Genomic DNA, 27988 nt, shown 5'->3' on the forward strand with positions numbered 1-27988 from the left:
ATAAATAAAATCTTAAAAAAAAAAAAGAATTTGTTAGATGAACAGATCCCTTAATTAATAAACAAAATAACAGATCAAAAAAAACCCCTATTTCCTGGGTCTCAGAAATTTGGTTGATCATTAAAATGCACTATGGAATTTTAAGACGTGGGTGGGTATGGGAGGGAGACAGTAGCCATAGAGTATATTTTCCTTCTCTTTTTCTTACTCTAGAAAACACACGTGAATTTTAGTTCTAATTGATCATGCTAATGTTGAATGAAACAAACTGGACCCCAGCCTCATTCATTCTTAGTGGAGTCCCAGGACTGGCTGATATACACAAGTGGACTTCCTTCCCATTCTGCTCCATGTATGTGGTGGCCATGGTAGGGAATTGTGGGCCGCTCTACCTCATCCACTACGAGGATTCATTGCACAGACCCATGTATTACTTTCTAGCCATGCTTTCCCTAAATGATATTGTCATGTGTTCTAGTACAATTCCTAAAGCTCTCTGCATCTTCTGGCTCCATCTCAAGGAAAAATTGGCTTTGATGAATGTCTGGTCCAGATGTTCTTCATCCATACCTTCACAGGGATGGAATCTGGGGTGCTCATGCTTATGACCCTAGACCACTACGTAGCCATCTGCTACCTGCTGTGCTACTCAACTATCCTCACCAATCCTGTCATTGCAAAGGTTGGGCTTGCTACTTTCCTGAGAGGGGTGTTGCTCATCATTCCCTTTGCTGTCCTCACCAAGCAACTGCCCTTCTGCAGAGGGAATATTTTTTGCTCATATAGACAAAATTATTCTTAAATTTATTTGGAACATCAAAGGAATGACGATAGTGAAAACAACTGAAGACACAATGAAATGAGGAAGGAGCCTTTGCAATTTCAAGACTTACATAGCTGCAATAATCAAGACTATGGTTTTGGAAGAGGATAGGTACATAGATGAATGGAACAGAATAGAGAACATAGAAATAGATCCCCACATATATGTCCAAATGATTTTTGACAAATACAAGCAAGCGAAGTTCAATAAAGGAGAGGTTCCTGGGTGGCTTAGTGGGGTAAGCACCTGCTTTTCCCTCAGGTCATGATCTTGTGGTCCTGGGATTAAGCCCTGCATTGGATTCCTTGCACTCAGTAGAGGGTCTGCTTCTCCCTCTGCTCTTGCCGCCCCCCCCCAACCTCCCACGTTGCTCTCTCTCTCTCTCTCCAATAAATAAAATCTGAAACTTTTTTTTCCATAAAGGAAATGTAGCCTTTCAAAAGAAGTCTGCCAGTAGAGTTGGACATGGATAGGCAAACAAAACCAAAACACTGTTGACCTAAATCAAGAGTGTACATTGTACCTTACACACAAATTAACTCAAAATAATGGATCATGAACTTAAATGTAAAATTTGAAGCAATAAAACATTTCTAAAAAAACAGTGGGATAAATCTTTAGGAACCTAATGAAGTAGAATTCTTAGACTTGACACCAAAACACAGTTCAAAAAAATAAATAAGTGAAAAATTAAAGCACATTAAGTTTTTTTTAAAAAAATTTGCTCTGTAAAAGACTCCATTAAGAGTATGAAAAGGCAAGTTCAGAATGAAAAACATTTTCAAGACTTATCCAAAACACACATTCACACACACACTCAATGGTAAAAAAAAAAAAAAAAATCCAATTATAAAATAGACAAACCTATAAACAGACATTTCATTGATAAGGACATACAAATGGGAAATAGACACATAAAAAATGGCCTATGATTTCACTCACACCTGGAATTTAAGAAACAAAAGAGATGAACATAAGGGAAGGGAAGGAAAAATTACCATGAGACTCAATTCTACAAAACAAATGGAGGGTTGCTGGAGGGGAGGTGGGTGGGGGAATGGCAACTGTGTGATGGCATTAAGGAGGGCACTTGTGATGAGTACTGGGTGTATGTGCAACTGATGAATCACTAAATTCTATCCCTGAAACTAATAATACACTATACATTAACTAAATTGAATTTAAATAAATTTTTAAAAAAATTTCAACATCATTAGCCATATACAAATAAAATTTAAAATTCTAATAGAATGTCACTACACAACCATGACACGGGATAAAATAAAATGTACTAACAACATGAAATTCTGGCAAGAATATGGAGAAGCTGAGTCACTAATATATTATTGGTAGGAATATAAAATGGGACAGCCATTCTGGAAAATATTTTGGTAGTTTCTTAAAAAGAAAATACTGGCACTGTCATACAATTTAGTGGTTACACTTCTAGACATTTATCCCAGAGAAATACTTGTGTTCACACAAAAGCCAGTAAACTGTGAATGACATAAGTGACAATGACAAAATAACAATATTTTAAAAGTTGGTCCCTAATAAAAGCAATGGATAAACTAGAATAAAACTGTCAAAATCAACTTGCTTACCTTCTTGATACCAATGAAAAGTTGGCAGCAATTAGGGAGAATGCTTAATTAAGAAAAAATAGCTGAACCACTGTGCAAAACAGTATGAAGTTTATTCAAGAAATTAAAAATAGGAATACCATATTAACCAAGAATTCCACTTCTGGGTATTTATCCAATGAAAACAAAAAACACTGATCTGGAAAGGTATATGCACCCTTCTGTTGACTACACAATTATTTACAGGAACCAGAATATAGAAGCATCCTAAGTGTCCATTGACAGATGAATGGACATGGAAGATGTGGTATATATATACAAGAAAATTTGCAGCCATTAAATAGGATGAGATCTTGCCATTTGAGACAATATGAATGGATCTAGAGGGTATTATTCTAAGTGAAATAAGTTAGACTAAGAAAGACAAATATATACGATTTCACTTATGTGTGGAATCTTAAAAAAAAATGAATTCACAAACAAACAAAAAGCAAATCAGATCCGTAAATACAGAAAGCTAACTGGTAGTTGCCAGAGGGCAAGAAGGTGGGGGGATGGGCCAAATGGGCGAAGGAGAGTGGGAGATACAGGTTCCAGTCATGCAGTGAGGAAGTCATGGGACTAAATGGTACAACATAAGGAATGCAGTCAATGATACTGTAATAAATAGTGCTGTGTGGTGACGGATGGTAGCTACCCTTGTGGTGAGCATAGCATTATGTACAGAGATGTTGAATTACTATGTTGTACACCTGAAACTTATGTAACATTGTGTGTCAACTATATTTAAATTAAAAATAAGAAAAAAAGAAAAAGAAATTAAAACCAAGCATTTGCACACATACGTGTAGAAGCATACGGGAATCGCCTTATACTTCTCTCATTGACACTACACTGTGTGTAAACCTGCTTTCAACCACTGCGTGGCTCAGTGGTTGGGCATCTGTCTCTTGATCTTGGCTTTTTAGGGTGATGAGTTTGAGTCTCATGTTGGGTTCTATGCTGGGTGTGGAGCCTACTGAAAATACAGCCAAGATCTAGGTGTAGAAGATATGGTATTAGCCCTATTGTTAACACATTGAACTCATTGAGCCTACACTGGGTTATATCTGGGAAAATAATCAGAAAAACACTGTTGTATTCAAACATAAAGTACAGTTTTACAAGCCTGACAGAAGGAAACTTGATGGCATAATTGTTATTCATGGAAACACAACTCTTACTTTATAAAACCTGTAGTGTTCTTTTGTCAAAATGCAAACTGTAACCCTTTTGTTAGCCTTGTATTACCAGCTGAAGGCCACACCAATGACTATAAAATAAAAAAAACTGAAGAGCAACTGATAAGCTGTGATATAATTTAAGTGTCTTATTTATTTATTTATTTATTTATTTATTTATTTATTTATTTATAAGGGTCTCATTTTAAAAGTTCTGTGTATCAAAAACTGAGCCAGAGAATTATTTCAGCACAGTGTAATGCTTTGGTTGTGGAGAAACTTTGCCAAAACTAGAGATGAAACAATTTGGTATATCAGCTTTAATTGCACTGTGTCAGGCTTTCTTCAGTTTTTCTCAAAAGTGATCTTGTTCCAATATTTTCTTGCTTTTGTTTCTGCATTATCTGAAAGTAATATTTTATGGGATTTATCCTAGGAACTCAAAGTTGGTTGTTTGAGCACACACACTAAAGTGCTACCAATTTAAATACCACAAAATATACTTAAATAGGAAAAAATGTACAATTATTACAATAGATTAAGACAAAATTTGTTTTATTTAAACATCCAATCATGATAAAAACACACAGTAAAAACTAAAAATAGAAGGAAATTTCTTATCTTTAAAAGGGAATGAACAAAAAACCTACAGTCAATTTCCTACTTAATGACGAAATATTAAAATCTTTCTCCTTGAGGATGATGGTAAGACAAAGATGTCAACCATTCCCACTTCTATCCAACATTGTAGTAGAGGTCCAAACAGTGCAATAAAATTTAAAAAGGGGAATAAGGCATTAACATTGAAAAGACTCAAAAGAATTGAAACCAGAATCCTCACACAGCAGCACATAGAGGCTGCTGCAAAAGCAGTTTTTATGGAAACTTATAACAATAAATGCAGGTATTAAGAAATACAAAGATCTCAGAAACAACTTCAATTTATACCTCAAGGACAAGAAAAAGAACAAACTATGACCAAGGAAGGAAGGAAATCACAAAGACAAACTGGAGATTAAAAAAAAACGGAGATCATAAAACCAATAGAAAAGGTCAATGAGGTGAGACCTAGATTATTTATTCATTTATTTACTTATTTATTTATTATTTTTTTATAATAATTTTTTATTATGTTATGTCACCATACAGTACATCCCAAGTTTTTGATGTAAAGTTCCATGATTCATTACTTGCGTATAACACCCAGTGCACCATGAAATACGTGCCCTCCTTACTACCCATCACCAGCCTATCCCATTCCCCCACCCCCTCCCCTCTGAAGCCCTCAGTTTGTTTTCCAGAGTCCATAGTCTCTCATGGTTTATTCCCCCTTCTGTTTACCCCCCCTTTCTTCTTCCTTTTTCTTCTCCTACCGATCTTCCTACTTCTTATGTTCCATAAATGAGTGAAACCATATGATAATTGTCTTTCTCTGCTTGACTTATTTCACTTAGCATCATCTCCTCTGGTCCCATCCATGTTGCTGCAAATGTTGTGAAATCATTCTTTTTGATGGCGGAGTAATATTCCATTGTATAGATGGGCCACATCTTCTTAATCCAGTCATCTGTTGAAGGGCATCTTGGCTCCTTCCACAATTTAGCTATTGTGGACAATGTTGCTATGAACATTGGGGTGCATATGGCCCTTCTCTTCACTATGTCTGTATCTTTGGGGTAAATACCCAGTAGTGCAATTGCTGGATCATAGGGTAGCTCAATTTTTAACTTTTTGAGGGACCTCCACACTGTTTTCCAAAGTGGCTGTACCAATTTGCATTCCCACCAACAATGTAGGAGGGATCCCCTTTCTCCACATCCTCTCCAACATTTTTGTTTCCTGCCTTGTCCATTTTTGCCATTCTAACTGGCATAACGTGGTTTCTCAACGTGGTTGTGATTTGAATTTCCCTGATGGCTAATGATTTTGAACATTTTTTCATGTGTCTGTTAGCCATTTGTACCTCTTCATTGGAAAAGTGTCTGTTCATATCTTCTGCCCATTTTTTGACTTGTTTATTTGTTTCCCATGTATTGAGTTTGAGAAGTTCTTTGTAGATCTTGGATACTAGTCTTTTATCTGTTGTGTCATTTGCAAATATCTTCTCCCATTCCATGGGCTGCCTCTTAGTTTTTTTGACTGTTTCCTTGGCTGTGCAGAAGGTTTTTATCTTGATGAAGTCCCACAAATTCATTTTTACTTTTGTTTCTCTTGCCTTTGGAGATGTGTCATGAAAAAGGTTGCTGTGGCCGATGTCATAGAGGTTGCACCCTATGTTCTCCTCTAGGATTTTGATGGATTCCTGTCTCACATTGAGGTCTTTCGTCCATTTGGAGTTTATTTTTATGTATGGTGTGAGAGAGTGGTCAAGTTTCATTCTTTTGCATGTAGCTGTCTAATTTTCCCAGCACCATTTATTGAAGAGACTGTCTTTTTTCCACTGGATGTTTTTTCCTGCTTTATCAAAGATTAGTTGCCCAAAGAGCCGAGGGTCCATTTCTGGGTTCTCTATTCTGTTCCATTGGTCTATGTGTCTGTTTTTGTGCCAGTACCATGCTGTCTTTGTGATCACAGCTTTCTAGTACAGCTTGAAATCCAGCAACATGATGCCCCCAGCTTTGTTTTTCCTTTTCAACAATTCCTTGGTGATTCAGGGCCTTTTCTGGTTCCACACAAATTTAAGGACTGTTTGTTCCAGTTCTTTGAAAAATGTCATTGGTATTTTGATCAGGATGGCATCGAAAGCGTAGATTGCTCTGGGTAGCATAGACATTTTAACTACGTTGATTCTTCCGATCAATGAGCATGGAATATTTTTCCATGTTTTTGTGTCTTCTTCAATATCTTTCAAGAGTGATTTGTAGTTTCTAGAATATAGATCCTTTACGTCTCTGTTTAAGTTAATTCCAAGGTAACGTATGATTTTTGGTGCTATTGTAAATGGAATGGATTCCCTAATTTCTTTCTTCAGTCTCATTGTTCGTGTATAGAAATGCAACTGATTTCTGAGCATTGATTTTGTATCCCGCCACGTTCCTGAATTGCTCTATAACTTCTAGTAGTTTGAGGGTGAAGTCTTTTGGGTTTTCCATGTAGAGTATCATATCATCTGGGAAGAGAGACATTTTGACTTCTTCTTTGCCAATTTGGGTACCTTATATCCCTTTTTGTTGTCTGATTGCTGTTGCAAGGACTTCTAGTACTATGTTGAATAATAATGGCGAGAGTGGGCATCCTTGTCGTGTTCCTGATCTTAAGGGAAAGGCTTTTCCTCACTGAGAATGATATTTGCTGTAGGCTTTCCATAGGCGGTTTTTATGAAATTGAGAAATGTACCCTCTATCCCTACACTCTGAAGTGTTTTAATCAGGAAAGGATGCTGTATTTTGTCAAATGCTTTTTCTGCATCAATTGAGAGGATCATATGATTCTTGACTCTTCTTGTTGATATGATGTATCACGCTGATCAATTTGCGAATGTTGAATCACCCTTGCATCCCAGGGATGAATCCCACTTGGTCATGATGGATAATCCTTTTAATGTACTGTTGGATCCTATTAGCTAGGATTTGTTGAGAATTTTGGTGTCCATATTCAGCAGGGATATCGGTCTCTAATTCTCCTTTTTGATGGGGTCTTTGCCTGGTTTGGGGATCAAAGTAATACTGGCCTCATAGAATGAGTTTGGTAGATTTCCTTCTGTTTATATTTTTTGAAACAACTTCAGGAGAATAGGTATTATTTCTTCTTTGAATGTTTGGTAGAGTTCCCCAGGGAATCCGTCAGGCCCTGGGGTCTTGTTTTTGGAGAAGTTTTTGATCACTGCTTCAATCTCTTCATAATTAATCGTTCTGTTTAAAAAATCAATTTCTTCCTGTTTCAGTCTTGGTAGTTTATAGGTTTCCAGGAAGGCATCCATTTCTTCCACGTTGTTTAATTTATTGGCATAAAGGTGTTGATAAAAGTTTCTAATGATCCTTCCTATTTCATTGGTGTTGGTTGTGACCTCTCCCCTTTCATTCATAATTTTATTAATTTGGGCCCTTTCTCTATTCTTTTTAATAAGTCTTGCCAGTGGCTTATCGATCTTATTTACTCTTTCAAAGAACCAGCTTCTAGTTCTGTTGATCTGCTCTACTGTGCTCCTGGTTTCTAATTCATTGATCTCTGCTCTAATCTTGATTAACTGCTTTCTTGTGCATGGGTTAGGCCTGAGACCTAGTTTTTTGATGAGGTGAGGAAAATTGGCAAAACTTTAGCTAACCTTACTAAGGAAAAAAGGAAGAGGACACAAACAAAACCAGAAATGAAAGAGGAGACATTACAACTGATACCACAGGGATGCATAGGTTTGTTAGAGACTACTATGAAAATCACATGTCAACAAATAACTAGGACAATATATTATATATTATTGTAATTGGTAATATTTTGGTCATTCCAATTTTTCCCCTCAAATTGATATTTTGGGACCAGAGTCAGAATATAGAAAGAATGCTTAGAACACAGTCATAAAAAACATAAACCAATTAAAAACTGGGCAAAAGATATAAATAGTCCTTTTTCCAAAGAAGATATAAATAAGCCAATAAGCACATGAAGAGATGCTCAACATTTAGTCCCTATGGAAATGTAAAACAAAACCATGATGAGATACCACTTCACATCCACTGGAATGGTTATAATAAAAAAGATAATACTAGTGTCAGCAAGGATGGGGAAAATTGGAACCCTCGATCTCTGCTCAGCCACAGCAACATTTTTCTAAAGCAAGGGAAACAAAAACAAAAACTGTAATAAAGCAAAATAAAACCCTCTGCACAGTAAAGGAAGTCATCAACAAAACAAAGGGTGGCCTACTGAATGGGAAAGGATATTTGCCAATGATATACCAAATAGTGGGTTAAATCCAAAATACATAAAGAATTTCCACACCTCAACACCAAAAAACCCCAAATAAGCCAACTAAAAATGGACAGAGGACCTGAAGAGCCATTTTGCCAAAGAAGACATACAGATGGCCAAAAAACACATGAAAAGATGCTTATAATCACTAATCATTAGGGAAATTCAAATCAAAACTACAATGAGATATCTCTATCAGAATGACTAGAATTAAAAAATGAGAAATAACAAGTGTTTGCGAGAATGTGGGAAAAAAGAAACAACTCCTGCAGTGTTGTGGGAATGTAAATTGGCACAGCCACTGTGGCAAACAGTTTGGAGGTTCCTTGAAGAATTAAAAATAGGAATACTATATGATCCAACAATTCTGCTACTGGGTAGTCATGCAAAGAAAATGAAAACATTAATTCTAAAAGATATATGCACCCTAGGTTTATTGCAGCATTATTTACAATAGCCAAGATAGGGAAGAAACCTAAGTATCCATCATTAGACAAATGACTAAAGAAGTAAAGATGTGACATCATGTCAATATATATAATGGAATATCACTCAGCCATAAAGAAGAATGAGTTTTGCCATCTGTAACGACGTGGTTGAAACTACAGGGTATTAAGCTAAGTGAAAGAAATCAGACAAAGAAAGACAAATATCATATGATTTCACTTCAGTGTAGACTCTAAAAAACAAAACAAATGGATAAACAAATAAAAAGCAGAATCAGACCAATAAATACAGAGAACAAACTGATGGTTGCCAGGGGGAGGGGGTGGGGGATGGGTGAAGTAGGTGGAAGAGAGTGGGAGGTACAGACCTCCAGGTATGGAATGAGTAAGTGCTGGGGATAGAAGGTACCGCATAAGGAATAGAGTCAAGGGTATAGTACTAGCATTGCACAATGACACAGTAGCTACACTCGCGGTGAATATAGCAGCATGTATACGCTTGTTGAATCACTGTCTTGTACAACTGAAACTAATGTAACATTTCCTGTCAACTCTACTCAAAGGGAGAGAAAAAAAAAGTAAAGAGAAAAAATTAAAAAAATACTAAAAGAATTATTCTTTGGTCACAGAAGTGATCAATTTTACCACCACTTCTAAATTTATTCATTTTTCTTCATTTTCACTGCCCCAATCCTAGTCAACACCAAGTCATTGCTCCTTTGCATTACTGCTGTTCACCTGATTTACTTATATTTATTCTTGCCACATCTAATCTGGTCTTTTCATTGCTGCTATGTCCTAATTCTCCTTAAAAACTTCAGTGGTCCATTATTCTTTTACCATAAATTTGCTTATGAGTCTCTGGCCTCTGTTAGCTCACCAGCTCTATACCATCTCATATGTCATTTTCCACCACTCCTTAGGGCTCCAGCCACATTTAGCCTCTACTATTACCTTGAATTTACCATGATCCTGTCATTTCAGCATTAAAGTTCTTGGAATCCTTTCCATTCCCCCACCCCCATTATCAAACGAACACCATAGTCAACTCCTACTTCTACTGTGCCCTCAAAATAAACTGGTGTTTCTTCTATAAATCCTTCTCTGACACCAAGACTAACTTAATTCTCCCCATTATATGCTATCATATCTCTGGGTGCTTTTGCATTAAAGCACTTCTCCCAGTCTATAGAGATCTATATGTTAGATTCTTTATTTAGCGTTTTATCCGCCGTCCCAACTAGTTCACAGTTTCCATGTGAACAGGGACCATGACAGTTTATTGATCATTCTATACCTGCCATATTTTGTAAACACAGTAGGAACACAACGTATACACACACACACACACACACACACACACACACACACACACACACATATACAGGGTGAATAAATACTTTCACCTCTAAGAATTTTTTAAGCATGACATCATAAGCACAGAATTTAAACCCCCTGAAATGTTGTACCCAAGAACAATTCAAACACTAATAAAAGCAGCCCACTTTTCTTAGGGCCATTTTGATTTCAAAAATGAATGTATTTTTGTGTTTATGTAAGCTCTAAGTTTCCACTGACAGGAAACATATCTCTGAATTAATCTCCTCTCCAACCTTTTGGGATTTCATATCCTAGGATTCCTCCTTTCTCTATGGACTGTTGTTTCTTCATGTCTCCAAGGGAAGTCTATTATCCTTAATCACTGAGCTGTCTACTACTCCCCATAAATTCCAGAAGCTCATAATTTCTGTGCTATGTGTCAACAGAGTACATGTCCTCACCTCGCGTGTAAAGCTCCTTTCTCAGAGTGTTGTGTTTTGTGTTTTTTCCCAGGTAGGAAACTTCAGGACCTCAGACTGTGAGTCTCTGCTCATAACCACAGTTAAGTACTAAAACCTTGGCACTCTTACATTGGCTAAATCCCAGAGCATCCAATGGCTCATCCTTAACCTTTTCTTATGTAGTTTTGGCAACATCCTGCATAAGGGATGGACTTTTCCCCCTGCCCTGGCAGAAAATAGAGGCTGGAGAAACTTTTCAAGAGGGTTAGGGCCAGAATTAGAGAATAGAGGGTGGTTTGTGCTCTAGAAGTCACTTCATCTATAAAACAGCTACCAGATGATCTTCAGGATGACTATATTAACTGTTTTCCATAGCAGGATCGTATGCCATGTCCTGCTAATCTCTAACTGCTAAAAATATTTCAAACACTACTTCCTTTCTGTGAACTCTAATCTGCTCCTTTTCTTAACTGGCTTGCACTAATATCAATCAGGGGGAAATCAAAGATGTAACACTGCATCTTTGATAGGAGGATGTGTCATAATAGATGAGTGTTTGGCAAAAGTACCAGACCTCATACAGGCAACTGGGTCACATACTTCCAAGCTCTCAAGATGGAGCCAGGAAGCTGAAATCCTCAGAATTCTGACCTGAAAGTCCAAAGTCAAAGTAGCTTTATCTCCAAACCTGTTTGTGTCTGTTTTGTCACAAATTGCCGTGAATACAGTTAGATGACTTTAGTTTCATCAAATTACATTACCATTAAAGAGGGATGATTTTAAGGAGGGCACATATCGCATGGCGCACCAGGTGTTATATGCAAATAATGAATCATGGAACACTACATCAAAAACTAAGGATGTACTGTATCGTGACTAACATAACATAATGAAAAATTATTATTAAAAAAAAAGTAAAGAGGGATGACTTGCCCCATGATTAGGCATTATTACACATTTATCCAAACACAGAGGCAGCAAGACATTTCTGGGGAAAAAATGTATCTAGTTGTGAATACGAATCTTCTTTTGTTGCTGATAATGCAAGAGAATTTTAATTTCTTTCAGATATGTTTTTCTATATTTAAAAGTAATTATGATAAGAATACATCCATAACTGTCTTATGTGCTGAAAAGGAATTTAAACTTTATCGGAAAGAAAGTGTGAGGGCTTGGATTATTTTAAGCAAGAGAATACCAGGTTTAGGACACTCAGATTGCTGACAAAAGGAAAGAAGGGCAGGGAAAGGCAAATAAAGGCGACCAGGTAAGGCTGCAGAAGCAACACTCAAGGGAAGGGCTGCCTGAGTGACGTAAAGGGGAGGAAGCAGCAGGACAAGGGAGAAGTTGTTTGCCAACAGGAAAGGCTCATTTGTTAGTTTCAGGCTTGGCTGGTTGGCTCCTGAACAGAATTAAAAGTACATGAAAAACAACAGAGCCTGACAAAAGATAAGTGTAGATTTGAACATGACTCTGAACATATAGTGGCAGTGTCTTCAATATTGCGGACAAGTACTTCTTGTTTATTAAGTAAAATCAAGTCATCTTATTACCTGTGCCTAAATACCATATTTATATGCCTTTATAGATTCTCTAAGACTAAACTAAAAAAAAATTATCTATGGTTTTCTTTATTATGTGACTCCTCAAATCAACCAATTTGGTCATGAACACTTCATTTATCAAGTTATTCTTTTGAAATGTTCTTAGTAGTCCATACAAGTGGATTGTTAAAAAAAAAGTAATTCTTCTTTTAATATGACCATACTTATGTTTGCAAAGCTCTAATCTGTGGTATAAAATTTTTGTAAGGTATGTAAACCATTAGTGGACATCTATAGCAACTGGGAATGGTGCAGCTACAAAATTTAATGTCTCGTAATTCTGCATTTAAAAAAATTCTTTGTTGTTAGTTAATAAAAAATTGAAGCAAGGTTGAGACAAATATGAAGAAAACCAACACATCCACTTGATTTCACAAAATTTCCGAAGAGATGATGAAGCTTTAAAAAAAGCATCGACTAGAATCATATTTACATGATGGTCCCAAATTGAGTTGGCTGTGGACAATGCAAACAGAAATTTGAGATGTATGCTGCGTCCTCCCTGAATAGCCAATAGGGATACATGCTTCCTGGAAGTTTAACTTCTACTGTCAAGGCCCCAGAACATCATTGTAAATTATCTTAATTTTCTGTAAGGAATGGGCCACAGAATTTATTTTATTATAGCACCAAGCTATACTCTGCAGAGATGGTTTAAAAATAATGTTTGATGATAATTCTGCTCGAAGAAATCAACTTTGAAAATCATTTTCTTTTTCTCTTAGGAAAAGATGTCTGCATCTCCGAAAGGCTCTAATAGCTCCAAATTCCAGGTCTCTGAGTTCATCCTGATGGGATTCCCAGGCATCCACAGCTGGCAACACTGGCTCTCCTTACCATTGGCATTTCTCTACCTCTCAGCAATTGGTGCTAACATCCTCATCCTCGTCACCATCTGCCAGGACCCGGCCCTTAAGCAGCCCATGTACTATTTCCTGGGCATTCTCTCTGTGGTGGACATGGGCCTGGCCACCACCATTATGCCCAAGATTCTGGCCATCTTCTGGTTTGATGCCAAGGTCATCAGCCTCCCTGAGTGCTTTGCTCAGATTTATGCCATTCACTGCTTTGTTGGCATGGAGTCTGGTATCTTCCTCTGCATGGCTTTTGATAGATATGTAGCGATTTGTCACCCTCTTCGCTACCCATCAATTGTCACCGATGCCTTAATCCTAAAAGCTACCGTGTTCATGGTACTTAGAAATGGCTTGCTTGTCATTCCCGTGCCTGTGCTTGCAGCCCAGCGTAACTATTGTTCCAGGAATGAGATTGAGCATTGCCTGTGCTCTAACCTTGGGGTCACCAGCCTGGCTTGTGATGACAGGAGGCCAAACAGCATCTGCCAGTTGGTTCTGGCATGGATTGGAATGGGGAGTGACCTAGGTCTTATAATCCTGTCATATACTTGGATTCTGCGCTCGGTACTTCGACTGAACTCGGCTGAAGCCGCATCCAAAGCTCTGAGCACTTGTAGCTCCCATCTCATCCTTATTCTCTTCTTCTACACAGTTGTTGTAGTGATTTCAGTAACTCACCTGGCAGAACCTAAAGCTCCCTTGATTCCAGTTCTACTCAACGTGCTGCACAACATCATCCCCCCTTCCCTCAACCCTCTGGTTTATGCACTTAGGACTAAAGAACTTAGGGCAGGCTTCCAAAAGGTGTTTTGCTTGAGCTTAGAAAAGCACACAAGGCACCAGTGACCTTCTCCATGATGCACAGGAACTTCAGCTTCTTTTAGAACGGACACTAGAACTTCAAAGATGACGGGGAAGTGAATGTCTTTGAGATGTATTTTTCACTTTGCAAAAGCCTCTGAAAACAACAACAGTAAAAAATTCTGAGTAGCTCCAAAATATTCATAAGAGATGAATATACGTGGGGAAAGGAAGGACTTTCTACCAAATCATGAAATGGAATAAAACTAGAGTTTATGAATTATGCGTCTACCTTAGAATAAAAATGAACATAATAATACACATATAACTGAAGAGTAAGTGAGTGGGACATGAGTTACATATCATGATTATTCATTGACAGTTGTTCCTTGGGACCAAAGTTTATCTGCCTGAACAAATTCATTCCAATAATGTGCATGAAGAGAAATAGAAAACCCTTCAGATGAACAATGACAAATCAGTCTATGATGGGGCTCTGGGCACAATAGGGCAAGATCACCAAACTCGGATAAACGGAAGCCAAAAGATACAGATAGATGGTAGGTAGATAAGAGAGGGAGAGAAGACAAAGAGATAAAGAGAGAGAGAGAGAGAGAGGAGAGAGGAAGTCAGAGAGAGACAGAAAATATGGATGCCCAAAAGGATTTATCTTTTGCTCCATCTGTTTCTCCAGGGCTACTCTCTACTTTCCTGCACTGTTCTGTATCCTGCAGGTCTGTTCCTGCACTGTTCTGTATCCTGCAGGTCTGTTCCTGCACTGTTCTGTATCCTGCAGGTCTGTTCCTGCACTCTTCTGTATCCTGCAGGTCTGTTCCTGCACTGTTCTGTATCCTGCAGGTCTGTTCCTGCACTCTTCTGTATCCTGCAGGTCTGTTCCTGCACTCTTCTGTATCCTGCAGGTCTGTTCCTGCACTGTTCTGTATCCTGCAGGTCTGTTCCTGCACTGGTCTGTATCCTGCAGGTCTGTTCCTGCACTGTTCTGTATCCTGCAGGTCTGTTCCTGCACTCTTCTGTATCCTGCAGGTCTGTTCCTGCACTGTTCTGTATCCTGCAGGTCTGTTCCTGCACTGTTCTGTATCCTGCAGGTCTGTTCCTGCACTCTTCTGTATCCTGCAGGTCTGTTCCTGCACTCTTCTGTATCCTGCAGGTCTGTTCCTGCACTGTTCTGTATCCTGCATGTCTGAAGCTCATACACTGTGTACTCTGGGCTTCTCTGTTTCTAGCAGCCCCTTGGAATATTCCAACAGGAGTCCCTGGCTGGTAACTGGAGTGCAAGAGGAGCGTGGGTTGTTTATTCTTCTCCCACCCCTGAAGCACTTCTCAGGCGACACACCTGCAACAGCTACAGCATGCATGGTTTACTCGAGAAGAGTTTTAAAGGCTTTTTTTTTTACATTTTTATTTTAATTTTAGAGAGTGAGAGAGCAGGTGAGAAGTGGGGAGGGGCAAAGACAGAGGGACAGACAGAATCTTAAGCAGGTCCACACCCAGTGTGCAGCCTGAACGGTGGCTTAATCTCATGAAGACACTGGCTGGGATTATGAAGCAAGTGGAAATCATAAGTCAGAAGCTTAACAACCTAAGCCACCCAGTGCTCCCCCCAAAACATTTTAAACATATTCTCTCCTCTTCAGGGCAAGGAAGTGATAAAGGCATTACATTGGTCTCCAGGTACCAAACAGCCACTATTTTTTTCAACATCTGCTTTTGCTTCCTTAACCTCACAACTAGTTAATGCCAACTTCATGAAATTCTCCTCAGATTCACATTTGTGTGTGTCTTTCATTTCTTGCCAGAAGCAGATTTATAGATGGGCAGAAATAAGAAGTCTGTAAAGCAGGAGGCAGATGTGGGATATTTACCCCGTTGAAAAATCTTGCCCTGAATATGCTCTTGTCTTTTCCTAAAACCAATGAACAGCAGAAATAAGGCTTACCCTAATAGTGTCATGAATTGCGTTATGCTCTGGGCTGGTTTCCACTGAGCCTGTGATTAGAGTATTTCATTAAGTAGTTGGCATAGTCTATGGATTACCTTGAAAAATGAGGATTAATTTGGGGCGTAGGCCTACCACACGCTAACAGCTCTATTGCACACTGTATACTGTCACTCATCTTCCGGTGAGATATAAAAGGTAAATTCTATCAGTTCTCAGGTATAATAAAAATAATGTGAAGGATCTTCCTTATTAGTTTGGTTCCCCACACAAAAGGCAGAATATATATATATTCATTATCTTGTCCTGAAATATATCATGGTTAAAAAAATGTAATTTTATGAGTCCATAGGACATTCAGTATTTTTTATCAGCGTTTAAATGAAAATAAATAAATTCAAGTTTCTGTGGTAGACCACAGATTTTCAAAATAAGCCATTCTGCTCTGTCACTGAAAAGAAAACCATAACAGATGCCAAGATTATGAGGACAGAAGTTGTCTGGGTGCATTGGTCACAGCTGTTGGGCCAGATCAGGTCCCAAGTGACGTTCCACCCTGAGCAGGTCTGAAAGTGGTGTTTAGCCAGCTTTTCTTCAGAGAAGTTGTCCATCTCTAGTGGCATTTAGCATCACAGATGTACTTTAAATGGATGACATGGTTCCCACTCAGATTTCTGAAGATGAGCCCAATGAACTCAGAGACCTGGCCAATGTTGATCCCAACAACAACGGATTAATGTGTGATTGAATGTCCCGAGCTTCTCAAGGAAGCTAATACGCCATTAGCGGGATATAAAGTGAGAGATATTACTCAAAAACCCATGCTGGATGGTGACAGGAATAAATATAGGAAGATGAAATTTGACAAATTTGCTTGTATTTTCCAAGATGTAAAAAGCAGTGATACTGCCAAAACCTCCCACAAAGCAGTCAGCAGGAAAGAAGGGATTTGCACTCTGGGGTGGGGGGACTTCAGAGCTGTCTACTGAAGGAACCATTGTCCTCTCTGCTCCTGAAATGCTGCTCTTGACATTTCCCTTATGCTCTGTGTATCTTTTTCCCTTTTACAATGCCCACCTCCAGACACTTGCTTAGATGATTGGAATATGAATGTTATCAAACAATAACTATGCTTTCCATCCACTGTGCTATTTCATATTTGAGAATCAGAGGGTAGATGGTTATGAATGCCCTTTGCTTATCTTTATGGTAATAAAAAATCGTAAAAGTCACTATGTGGAATATTATAGAAGCTTTTCGTATTCTTTTATTCTTATAATCAGTATATTTTACACTATTCATTCTACCTGATCCTTTTTGTACTTATGTAACAGTATTTTGATTACATTAAACAAGGTTACTGAGATTTTGATATTTTTTAAAAGGGGTGAGCAAAAATATGTAAAAAGATATAGAATTATGTAAAAAAATAAGTAAAAAAGGTACATTACAGGTAGAGTGGGAAAAGTACCTTATCTCTGCATCTTCTTCCTCTTACCAAAGATGTAAACAACTGATAGGTAGGTTTTGTCTTAAAACATTTGATTTAATGTGTTTTAAGATAGAGGGCTAGTATCCAAATTCTATAAAGAACTTATCAAACTCAACATTCAAAGAACAAGAAATGGGCAGAAGACATGAACAGACATTTTTTCGAAGAAGACATAAAAATGGCCAACAGACACATGAAAAATTACTCAACATCACTTGGCATCAGGGAAATACAAATCAAAGCCACAATTAGATACCACTTCACATCAGTCAGAATAGCTAAAATTAAGAAGTCAGGAAACAACAAATGTTGGCAAGGATGTGGAGAAAGGGGAACCCTTTTACACTGCTGGTGGGAATGCAACCTGATATAACCACTCTGGAAAATAGTATGGAGGTTCCTCAAAAGGTTAAAAATAGAGCTACCCCATGACCCAGCAATTGCACTACTAGGTATTAATCCCAAAGATATAAATGTAGTGATCTGAAGAGGCACCTGCACCCCAATATTTATAGCAGCCATATTCACAATAGTCAAACAATGGAAAGAGCCCAGATGTCCATCGACAGATGAATGGATAAAGAAGATGTGGTATAAATATGTAAATACACACACGCACATATACACAATGGACTATTACTCAGCCTCCAAAAAGGATCTTAGACTGTAGAAGGAAGAATTAATAACACAATTTTGAATGCTGACAAATTACATATATATTACAAAATCCTAAAAAATAACCTTTTAACTATTGTACTGCTTGGTAAATAGCTCTGACAAAATTTAAAGAAGCTTTTATTCTGATATAATTTGAAGCTGATGGAATAGTTGTAAGATCACAACAAGAAATTTTGTATACTCTTTACACAGATCCACCAATGGTTTAATTTTGCCCCATTTACTTTATCATTTTTCTTTCTTTCCATTTGTAGGTATGTATATTTACATAAATTTTTTCTGAACAATTTGAAAATAATTTGGTTGTTTACTCATAAACATTTCAGAGTGTATTTTCTAAGAATAAAGCCATTGATTTACATAACCATAAAACAGACAAAAAATCAGAGAAATTACATTGATATTTTACTATAATCTCACAGTTCATATTTAAATTTTGTCTGCTTTATAAGGTCTACTTTATAAGATATTTTACTATAATCTCACAGTTCATATTTAAATTTTGTCTACTTTATAAGGTCCTTTGTAGCAATTATTTCCAGGTTTGGGATCCAATCCAAGATCAGACATTTCATTTTATTGCTATGTTTTCATTTTAATATGGGACATTTCCTCATACTTTTTTGATATTTACATTTTTAAAGAGTACAAGGCAGGTATTTTGCAAAATGTCTCTCAATTTGGAATGTCTAGGATTTCATTATAATTAGTGTGGTGGTCATGGGTGTGTCCCTTTCACATGATCCTTCCAGAGAAGCTGACAGGAAGCTCCACTGACTGATGGCCTCACCGCCTGCACCTTTGGGTGCACAACACCACTCACACCAGATCCTGCTTCCCTTGGGTGCTCCCAGATAATCACTGAACACAGCAGGGGAACTTCAGCTAGGCCCTTCCTGCCCAAAAAGGGACTCCTTTAATGGTCTCCAACTTTGCTCAAAGATTCTCTACCAGCTGGGGCCGGCATTCTCAGAGTTGCACTGAGGGCTTGTGCAATCCTTCCTTACTGCCCTCTTTCCATAGGTGTCAGACCTGTATCTAAAGCTAAAGCCTCTCTTCATTTTCTCTTGCTTCCTTCACCTTAACACCTCATAGATTTTTTCCCTAATACATCTATTCAATGTCTAATCCTACCTTATAGTCTTCTTCTTAGAAGTCTACAACCATAGAGTGATTTAAGAAAATAGGTGGTCAGAAATGATTCTGAAATTGATCTCCCACTTCACAGTGGCAAGAAGAACCCCAATCTGAGAGGAGAAGGGGGCACAGTTAGTTCCTAGCACAAGGTGATGGTATACTTGCTGAAGAGTTCACCGATGGTGAGATGATGGGGGTAGGGGGAGGAGAACAATGGCTAGAACCATGGAGTCTACTGGTTATTACTATGTTGTATTGAGACCATGTTAAGCAATAATGAGCAAACGAAGGCAGTTCACCAAGAGTAAGTTAAAGTGCAATAGATTTCAAAGAGTTTGCAGAGACTCATACCCTGAATTAAAAAGAACACAGCTGAGGAGTGAATTTGACCTTGAAAAATGAATTGCAAAACCCAATAGTCATTTAATACTTAGCAAGGCAGGTCTGTTATATTAACGGCTTGTCTCTGGTTTAGAAAACCTGGGATCCTGAAACATTGCATGTGGGTATCTGGATGGATGCCCCCAAGGATTTGGCTTTGCATAACTCTGAACCCTCAGAGTATGGTCTACCTCTTTATTTGTAAGAGTTAAGGCTACCCTCATGCAGGAAGTCAATGAGGGCGTCTCTCTCATACAAGAATATGGTCATCGCCCTCTCCAGGTTGCCAACCTGGTAACTAAGGTTAAATCTCAATGTGATTGCACTATGAATGAGTTGCAAGAGAAAGATAGGGACCAGGGCATTGGAATTTAAGGGTCATTGATCAAGGAGACCAGAATGTAAGACAGAAGAACATAGAGGATTCATTGAACTGGGGAGCTTTCTGTAGATACTATATTGAGACCCTGGTAAAAGTTCTGTGATATAAGACAAACTCACACACAAAGTGCCTCTTTGAAGCCTAGAGAAAGTGGAAATGCCTGAGTTGCCCTGGCAGCAAGTAGAGAAAACAATGACAAGGTAAAGGCAGTGGGCATGCTGTAGTTGATGTATTTATGTAAAGCCAGAAGCCATCAGAGAACTGTGTTCTATGGGAAAACCTGGAAGGCACAACATTTACCAAGGAATGCACTGGTGAGAAGGGCACCAGTATCAGTAAAATGTTGAGATCTATATTGACCTAATTTTTCTTCACTTAATATGTAGGTGTAATAGGCCTAAACTTTTGATTCCTTTCTTTTTTAGATTGCCATAGTTGTCACCATTTTCCTCCCTTAAATGTAAGCTTTTAAACCAGGGCCATGCCTACATATTTCCTAGCATAGCTTGGAGACTAGAAAGTTTTCAATAAACAGTAATCAAATGAAGAGATGAAACAATACATGAATAAAAGAAGAAATTAGAAAATGAATATGTGTGTGAATCCAAGAAATTCTCTGCTCAAGAGCTTTTGATCTATTTTTCCCCAGGGCAGTGGGAAAAAAGGAAATATAAATCTGTAATAAATATTAATTCCTAATTTTAATTTAAAATAACAGGCGTTCATTTTCATCCTTTACCTTCCTGTACATACATATTAACACATAAGCACACACATGTGAGATTTTTCACTTATTTATCCATATTTGGGTACTAAGAATGGAAATTTCTTGTTCTTTTTTCCTCCTCCCATTGAGGTTATTAGGATCCAAACACCAAGCCCTGTGTCTCCAGTACACTGGAATGTTCCCTTGGGACACAAGACACACATTTTCCTTTAAAGGCTCAGTTCAATAATACAGATATCAAGGAAGTTGGAGGTTGGCTCTGCACATGCACATTTATTTTTGGATTGTGATTTTCCTTGAACAAGACCCTAAATACCTGGACCAGACTGCATTCAGCTTACTGTTTTGCTATCCAGGAACTAAGGTATTAAAGATATACAAAAGAGGGGGTAGTGACAGGATTTTTTTTCTTTCTTTTTTTGGTAGGCAGTAAGGTAAAGTGGAGAAGAGCTTTGGGTATATACCAATTGCTTATTATTTTTCCAGAAATAAATCTTTGATTTCATTCATACAATTTGAAGGCAGAAGTATTGTGTGGGATTGGGTGTTCTTCTTAAATGTGTGTTTTCCCAAAAAGGCATTAAAATTCAGCATAATGCTATTGCGATTATGATCATTTGTACTATTTCTCTATCTTATTGGGAATCTTCATTCAGTAGTGGTGGAAGTTAGGCCTGAATCAATCCCATGACAAGGAAAAATGAGAATAGTTAGAAAATCGTTCTCCACCATTAGATCAATGACCAGTTTCCTCTTGCTTCTTACCTGTCCTCCCCTACTCATCCTCCAAATCATAGTGTAATTTTCCTTGATTATTTTCTAGAGAGACTGAGCTGTGACTTTGTTCCTTTGACTTTGGGTAGCAAAAACAACATGGAGCAAACAATCCTCATATGAAAAGAAAAATATGGCTGTAAAGAATTGAAGATGGTCTAATGAAAAAACAAGTTTTCTTACCTATAGGGGTGAAGAATGAGGATAGAGAGCAGGTGATATCAAAATTGTATCTTATAAGCTTGGTGCCAATCATGTGTTAATATGACTATGTCAGTAACCCTGTCTACATGCCAGCATAATATAAATCAAATTTCCTTGCAGAACAAATTGAATTCTGATGCATCGAAATTCTTTTAAATTTGTTTTGAAAAAGAAAACTGTTTAAGTTTGTAGTTAACACGTAGATCTTTAACTTAGATCTTGGATAGTTTTGCAAATACATTGAAGATGGGACCTAAAGTATTGTGTAAGCATAAGCCAGTTTTAATGACTACAGCTATGCAGATAAAAAGGAAATTGAGGAGTATAAAGAGAATGGTTATCTAGTACTTTTAAAAAACACATCCTTCAAAAAAGTGCATTTGTAATCCCAGAAAAATATTTTCAGTTTTTAATTTAGTGGTGCTTAGGTTTTTCTTAATTTCTCTCCCTGCTTCTTACGCATGGATATAGTGTTAAAGTGCAATAGAGCTAAGGAAACATACTTGGATAAAAAATATAGTATCTTTTTCTCCAACCCAAGTAGTTCTTTCCGTGCAGAAATCAAGACAATAAGGCTAATTCCTATTCATTCTTCAAGGGAAACCTTTGATGGGGGCCTTAGAAGGAAGCAACAAAAGGACAGAGGACCTTGTATTCCAAAGACAAGAATACCAGTGGGATGAGTAGGAAACAGCAAATAACAACAGAAGAGAACACTGCCTCTTCCATTTTGATCCTTCAGAATCCTATTCATGCTTCAGGTCTAAGGGCCCTTGGTCTTTTCTCTTAGAAGGTTCTCCTGAGGCTAGGATGGATTACCAGGCACTTCTATGACACCTAGTATAACTCTACCATTACAATGATGTAAGAAGAGGTTCTTGAAGAGCATGCTATTCCCATGTTCGACCTGTGTTTCCTTGCTATTCCAAATCAGGTTACCTTTTGACAAATCTGATTGTCCTCTCTTGGTATCATACGTGATGCAGAATTTCCATGTGACTGTTTTCCCTATTTGATGATGATGATGTTAAAATAGTCGTTTTTTTTTTAATGGCGGGGAGAATTAATATTTCCTTTGAGGGAACACAGAAGAGAATTTATTTAGTGGCAAATTCAATTGCTTTCTATGATGTTAACTTTTGTAAATGCCTAAATTGCTGTGAGTCTAAGAAGAACATACAAATACAGGTATCGAGTACTTAAAATGTGGTAGTGTGTTTTACCATGCTATCGCCTTCATTTTCTCAGCAATATGTTTTCTTTTGTTCTTGATAAATTCTAATATACATATGCAATTTTCACAATTACATGTTGAGGAATTCTCACAACCGCAACTCATAGACCTCACAACTGTATATAAAAAAAAGTATTCGCAGCCCTTCAAAAGACCCCTCTACATACGCTTCCTTCCAGTTTCCACTCTCTCCCACCTAGGGAGAACATTCCCCTGTTGCTATCAGCACACATTAGTTTGATCCATTTTTGTATTTTATATGAATGACATCAAACATGACACGCTATTTTGTGTCTGGTTTTTAAATTAAACACTGTGAGATTTATCCATATTGTGCATGCAGTTGTAGATTGTTGATTTTCATTGCTATCTAGAATTTCATCGTGGAAAAGCACCAAATTTTACTTATCCATTCTAACGTTAATGGACATTTCAGTATTTTCTAGTTTTTGATTACTGACATATTACAATCGTGTTGCAATAAACATTCTCGTTGATATGTTCTGGTAAAAATATGTGCATGTTTTTGTTAGGAATGGAACTAATAGCCATACACATATCCATCACCACCAGGTAAGCCCAAAATAGTTCAACTCTATACTCTTACCAGCAGTTGTTCCATATCTTTGCCAATACTTGGTATTTTTAGTCTTTTTCATTTGAATTATTTAGTTCGATATGTATTGCTATGTCATGAGGGATTCAATTTCCATTTATTTTCCTAATGACTAGAAAAGTTGGTGCCTCCTTACGTGTTTATTGGTATTTTTTTGTTCTTCTTTGGTGAAATGTATAGTAATCTGTCCCTTCCCACCTGTTTATTTTTATTGTGGGAGTATTTCATATATTTTGGATATGAAAGTTTTGTTGACCATATGCTTTGCAAATATACTCTCTTCATCTGTGGCTTATCTTTTCACTTTTAACAGTGTCTTTCAAATAAAACTTAACTGTAACAATTTAATCTTTTTTTTAATGGGTAGCAATTTTTGTGTCCTGTCTTCAAATCTTTGCCTACTCCAAATATCAAAGAAGACATGTGTTTTGTATTTCATATTTGTCTCTAATATTTTTTTAAGGTCGATTTTGTGTATCAAGTGATTTAGGGAACAAGGTATGTTTCTTTTCTCTCCCCACATACACCCATTGACTTAGGAATATTTATTGAAAATACCATTTTTTTAAAGTAAGCTCTAACCCAACTTGGGGCTTGACCTCACGGCCCTGAGATCAAGTCACAAACTCTACAAACTAAGCTAGCCAAGACCCCTTGAAAATGTGATTTTTGTTCATAATCTGTTTCCTTTGTCATAAATTAGATGGCTTAATTTGTGTTTCAGGATTTGCTTTCTAGACTCTATTTCTTACAGTAGTATTTTTATCTGTATTAAAAGGATAGGTTATCTAATTTTTAAGGAAGCTATAAATCGTCCACATGTATACCTTTAGGAATTGGAAAGATTGGGTTAAAATCCATATATTTCAGCAAGACTCTACTCCTGTTGTCCTGACCTGATCTTACAGACATTGAAAGAGCAAAAACACCTCAAAGAGATTAAATGAATTACAAAAATCAGTTCTGGGCTCAAAGTGTTCTGCCTAATAAATTGGTAAAATTTCTAGCATATTAGTTGACAGTTTTCTGTGGAAAATCATAGGCCCCTTTTCCTATTTCTGGTCATTGTAGGGTTACTGAGAAGGTGGTTAATGGCAACCAGTTGGGTTGTCTGGGAAACCTGGCCAAAGTTCCTTTCCTTTCAGGAAGCAAAAATCTTCCATAAATTGCTTATTGTTGGAGTCAGTGAACTAAATGATTACCTGCCATTCGAATCAGCTTCCATCTCTCATTAATTCTTATTTTGCTTACCTGTTGAACAGAGATGACAATATCTCAAAGATTTCCACCTCCTTCTGCTCTCTCTTCTGGGAATGGTCTGAGTGTTGGAGAGTACTCCCATGAGGGGCAAGAGGAGGATTCTGAGTTTCTCACTGCTTAGTAAGTCTTCCAAGCACCACAAGGTTCACTCCTGACCCTCTGCTTCTTATGAATTCTTTGTTATTTACTCTCCATTATCAAGGAATTCCCTATTAGCTGATAACTAACTACAAAAGTCTTTATGATCTAGCCCCTGGGCAAATGGCCAGTTTATCATTTGTTCCCTTCATACTGTGAATTCTCACAGACTTGATTCTTTCACTTTGCTTGTTCGTTTGCTTGTTTTTATTTTGATTTCTACACATACTGACTTTTTTCCTCTGGAATTCCTTTGACAAATGTATCTATCTTACACCATGTCTTCCTTCAAAGTAGATATCAAACACCTTCTCTTCATCATGGTCCTGTCAATCACTAATGCCTCCTCCAAACACTCCAAAAATGCACATCCACTTTACTAAAGTAGTGCTTATTTTGGACCTTGTACACACCTCTATTTTAGTTTTTGTTACGTTTACTGTCATTATTTGTGTGCCCTTTGGTCTCTCCATTAAACTCTGAAATCTTTAAAGGAGGAAACTGGGTCTGGTTCCCCACATCACCACATTGAGAGTGCTCAGTAAATATTTGTGAGGAAGGAAGAGATTAATGAAAGAATGAGATGCTATTTATCTACCCCCAATATTTAGTTAACTTGAAAATGAAGTTTAGTTGTTAGTACAGAATTTGGGATTAATGAATTTTTCTCTTGGAAAAAAATGAATTTGATATGTGGCTAGAAGTATTAAATTTTCATTTATATTAGCTCCCACTAGAACCCAACTAAAATGGGTTCCATTGCTAATGTTTGGAAAAACTGTAAACAAAGTCAGAAAGAACAGATGAGTACAATAAATATCAGTGATGTCAACATCTTATTGGATTATAAATATTACTGGAGTAACTAGCATACTGGAGGAAAGATGTATCCTTGCCTTTAATAATAATATGAAGGTAATATTTATTTTGCTTATTTGTTTTCTATTTTGCCATAGACACCAGATAATCTCAGAGGGCAATGTCTGAAGGAAAAACAGATTGGTAGAAAGACAGAAGGAAAGAAGTGATTTGTTACCAGTGACAGATTCAGCATCTGAAGCAACATTAGCTGTTCTCTAGGTTTAATTGGAAGTTTATTCTGAATATAAATTTAAAAGCATAAATAGGTACAGGAGAAAAATGAGGTGTCCTAAAAGTGAGAAGAGTGAATTAAAAATTTTACTGAATTGGGAGACCCCAAGCTCCATTGGGGAAAAGCGATTTAATGTTTACAAATACTTCAAACAGTAACTTAGTAATCAAAAATAATTATAGTAATCAAAAATCAATTAACAACATGAATATAAAATAATGATACCTGTTGGGTCATTGGTGATGTAATCAAAGAAGTATTTGAGATCACATCAACGGGGAGATGCATACACTTACTAATAGGTAAGTAAGGTATTCTAACAAAAACCCTTAGGAGAAGTCATAACACAGTTACACTTGATTATAAATCTGTGACGATTGGAATCTTTAAAAAAATAATGTAGGAGCAGTATCTGTGGTGAGAACTTGGATTGCTTAATAAGAATTTGTTAGATGAATAGATACTTTAATTAATAAACAGCAAATATACAAAAAAAAAAACCCACTAATCCCTGACTCTCAGAAAATTTGGTTGATCATTAAAATGCACTATGGAATTTTAACATGGGTGTGAGAGGGAGACAGTAGCCATAAAGTATATTTTCCTTCTCTTTTTCTTACTCTAGAAAACACACATGAATTTTAGCCCTAATTCATCATGCTAATGTTGAATAAAACAAACCGGACCCCAGCCTCATTCATTCTTAGTGGAGTCCCAGGCCTGGAAGATATACACATGTGGATTTCCTTCCCATTCTGCTCCATGTATGTGGTGGCCATGGCAGGGAATTGTGGGCTGCTCTACCTCATCCACTATGAGGATTCATTGCACAGACCCATGTATTACTTTCTAGCCATGCTTTCCCTAACTGATATTGTCATGTGTTCTAGTACAATTCCTAAAGCTCTCTGCATCTTCTGGCTCCATCTTAAGGAAATCAGCTTTAATGAATGCCTGGTCCAGATGTTCTTCATCCACACCTTCACAGGGATGGAGTCTGGGGTGCTCATGCTTATGGCCCTGGACCGCTATGTAGCCATCTGCTACCCACTGCGCTACTCAACTATCCTCACCAATCCTGTCATTGCAAAGGTTGGGCTTGCTACTTTCCTGAGAGGGGTGTTGCTCATCATTCCCTTCACTTTTCTCACCAAGCGCCTGCCCTACTGCAAAGGGAATGTAATTCCCCACACCTACTGTGACCACATGTCTGTAGCCAAGTTATCCTGTGGCAATATCAAGGTCAATGCCATCTACGGTCTGATGGTTGCCCTCCTGATTGGGGGCTTTGACATCCTGTGCATCACAATCTCCTACACCATGATCCTCCGGGCAGTGGTCAGCCTCTCTTCAGCAGATGCTCGACAGAAGGCCTTCAGCACCTGCACTGCCCACATCTGTGCCATTGTTTTCTCCTACAGTCCAGCCTTCTTCTCCTTCTTTTCCCACCGCTTTGGGGGCCACACGATCCCTCCATCTTGCCACATCATTGTGGCCAATGTTTATCTGCTCTTGCCTCCCACCATGAACCCTATTGTCTATGGGGTGAAAACCAAGCAGATACGAGACTGTGTCATAAGGATTGTTTCAGGTTCTAAGGACATCAAATCCCATGATATATAAACAAGATTTAAAAATAAAAAAGACATTTCCATGACAGAGACCTGTTTAGACAAGAGATGTAAAATATTTCAGGAAGTACTATTTGATCATGAGTTGGAGCTTGTTGTATGATGCATTTCTAAATACGTGTCTTGAGAATCTCAACTGGTCTGCCAACCAAACTTCCTGTGAATTTTTTTCCTTCTCAGTTCTGTGAGAAGGAATACATATCTTTGAAAGACCCTAATTAGCCCACTTTCATTAGAAAATAAAGTGAGAGTAGGTGATCCTGT

The 27988-nt window shown here is 37.6% G+C and overlaps 2 protein-coding genes and 1 pseudogene across 2 annotated transcripts; all 3 read left to right on the forward strand.

Moving 5' to 3' along the window:
- The first annotated feature begins 245 nt into the window (after positions 1-245).
- Positions 246-802, forward strand: LOC113248265 (olfactory receptor 52N4-like; annotated as a pseudogene).
- A 12291-nt stretch (positions 803-13093) lies between these two features.
- LOC113248264 (olfactory receptor 56B1-like) lies at positions 13094-14065 on the forward strand. The gene has a single exon (XM_026489631.4). The coding sequence runs from the start codon at positions 13094-13096 to the stop codon at positions 14063-14065; it is 972 nt and encodes a 323-aa protein (XP_026345416.3).
- A 12685-nt stretch (positions 14066-26750) lies between these two features.
- On the forward strand, positions 26751-27716 carry LOC113248242 (olfactory receptor 52N4). The gene has a single exon (XM_026489611.2). It carries the CDS (start codon positions 26751-26753, stop codon positions 27714-27716), a length of 966 nt encoding a protein of 321 aa, XP_026345396.1.
- The last annotated feature ends 272 nt before the right edge of the window (positions 27717-27988 follow it).

This window comes from Ursus arctos, unplaced genomic scaffold (genome assembly GCF_023065955.2).
Source record: "Ursus arctos isolate Adak ecotype North America unplaced genomic scaffold, UrsArc2.0 scaffold_22, whole genome shotgun sequence".
Lineage (NCBI taxonomy): Eukaryota > Metazoa > Chordata > Mammalia > Carnivora > Ursidae > Ursus > Ursus arctos.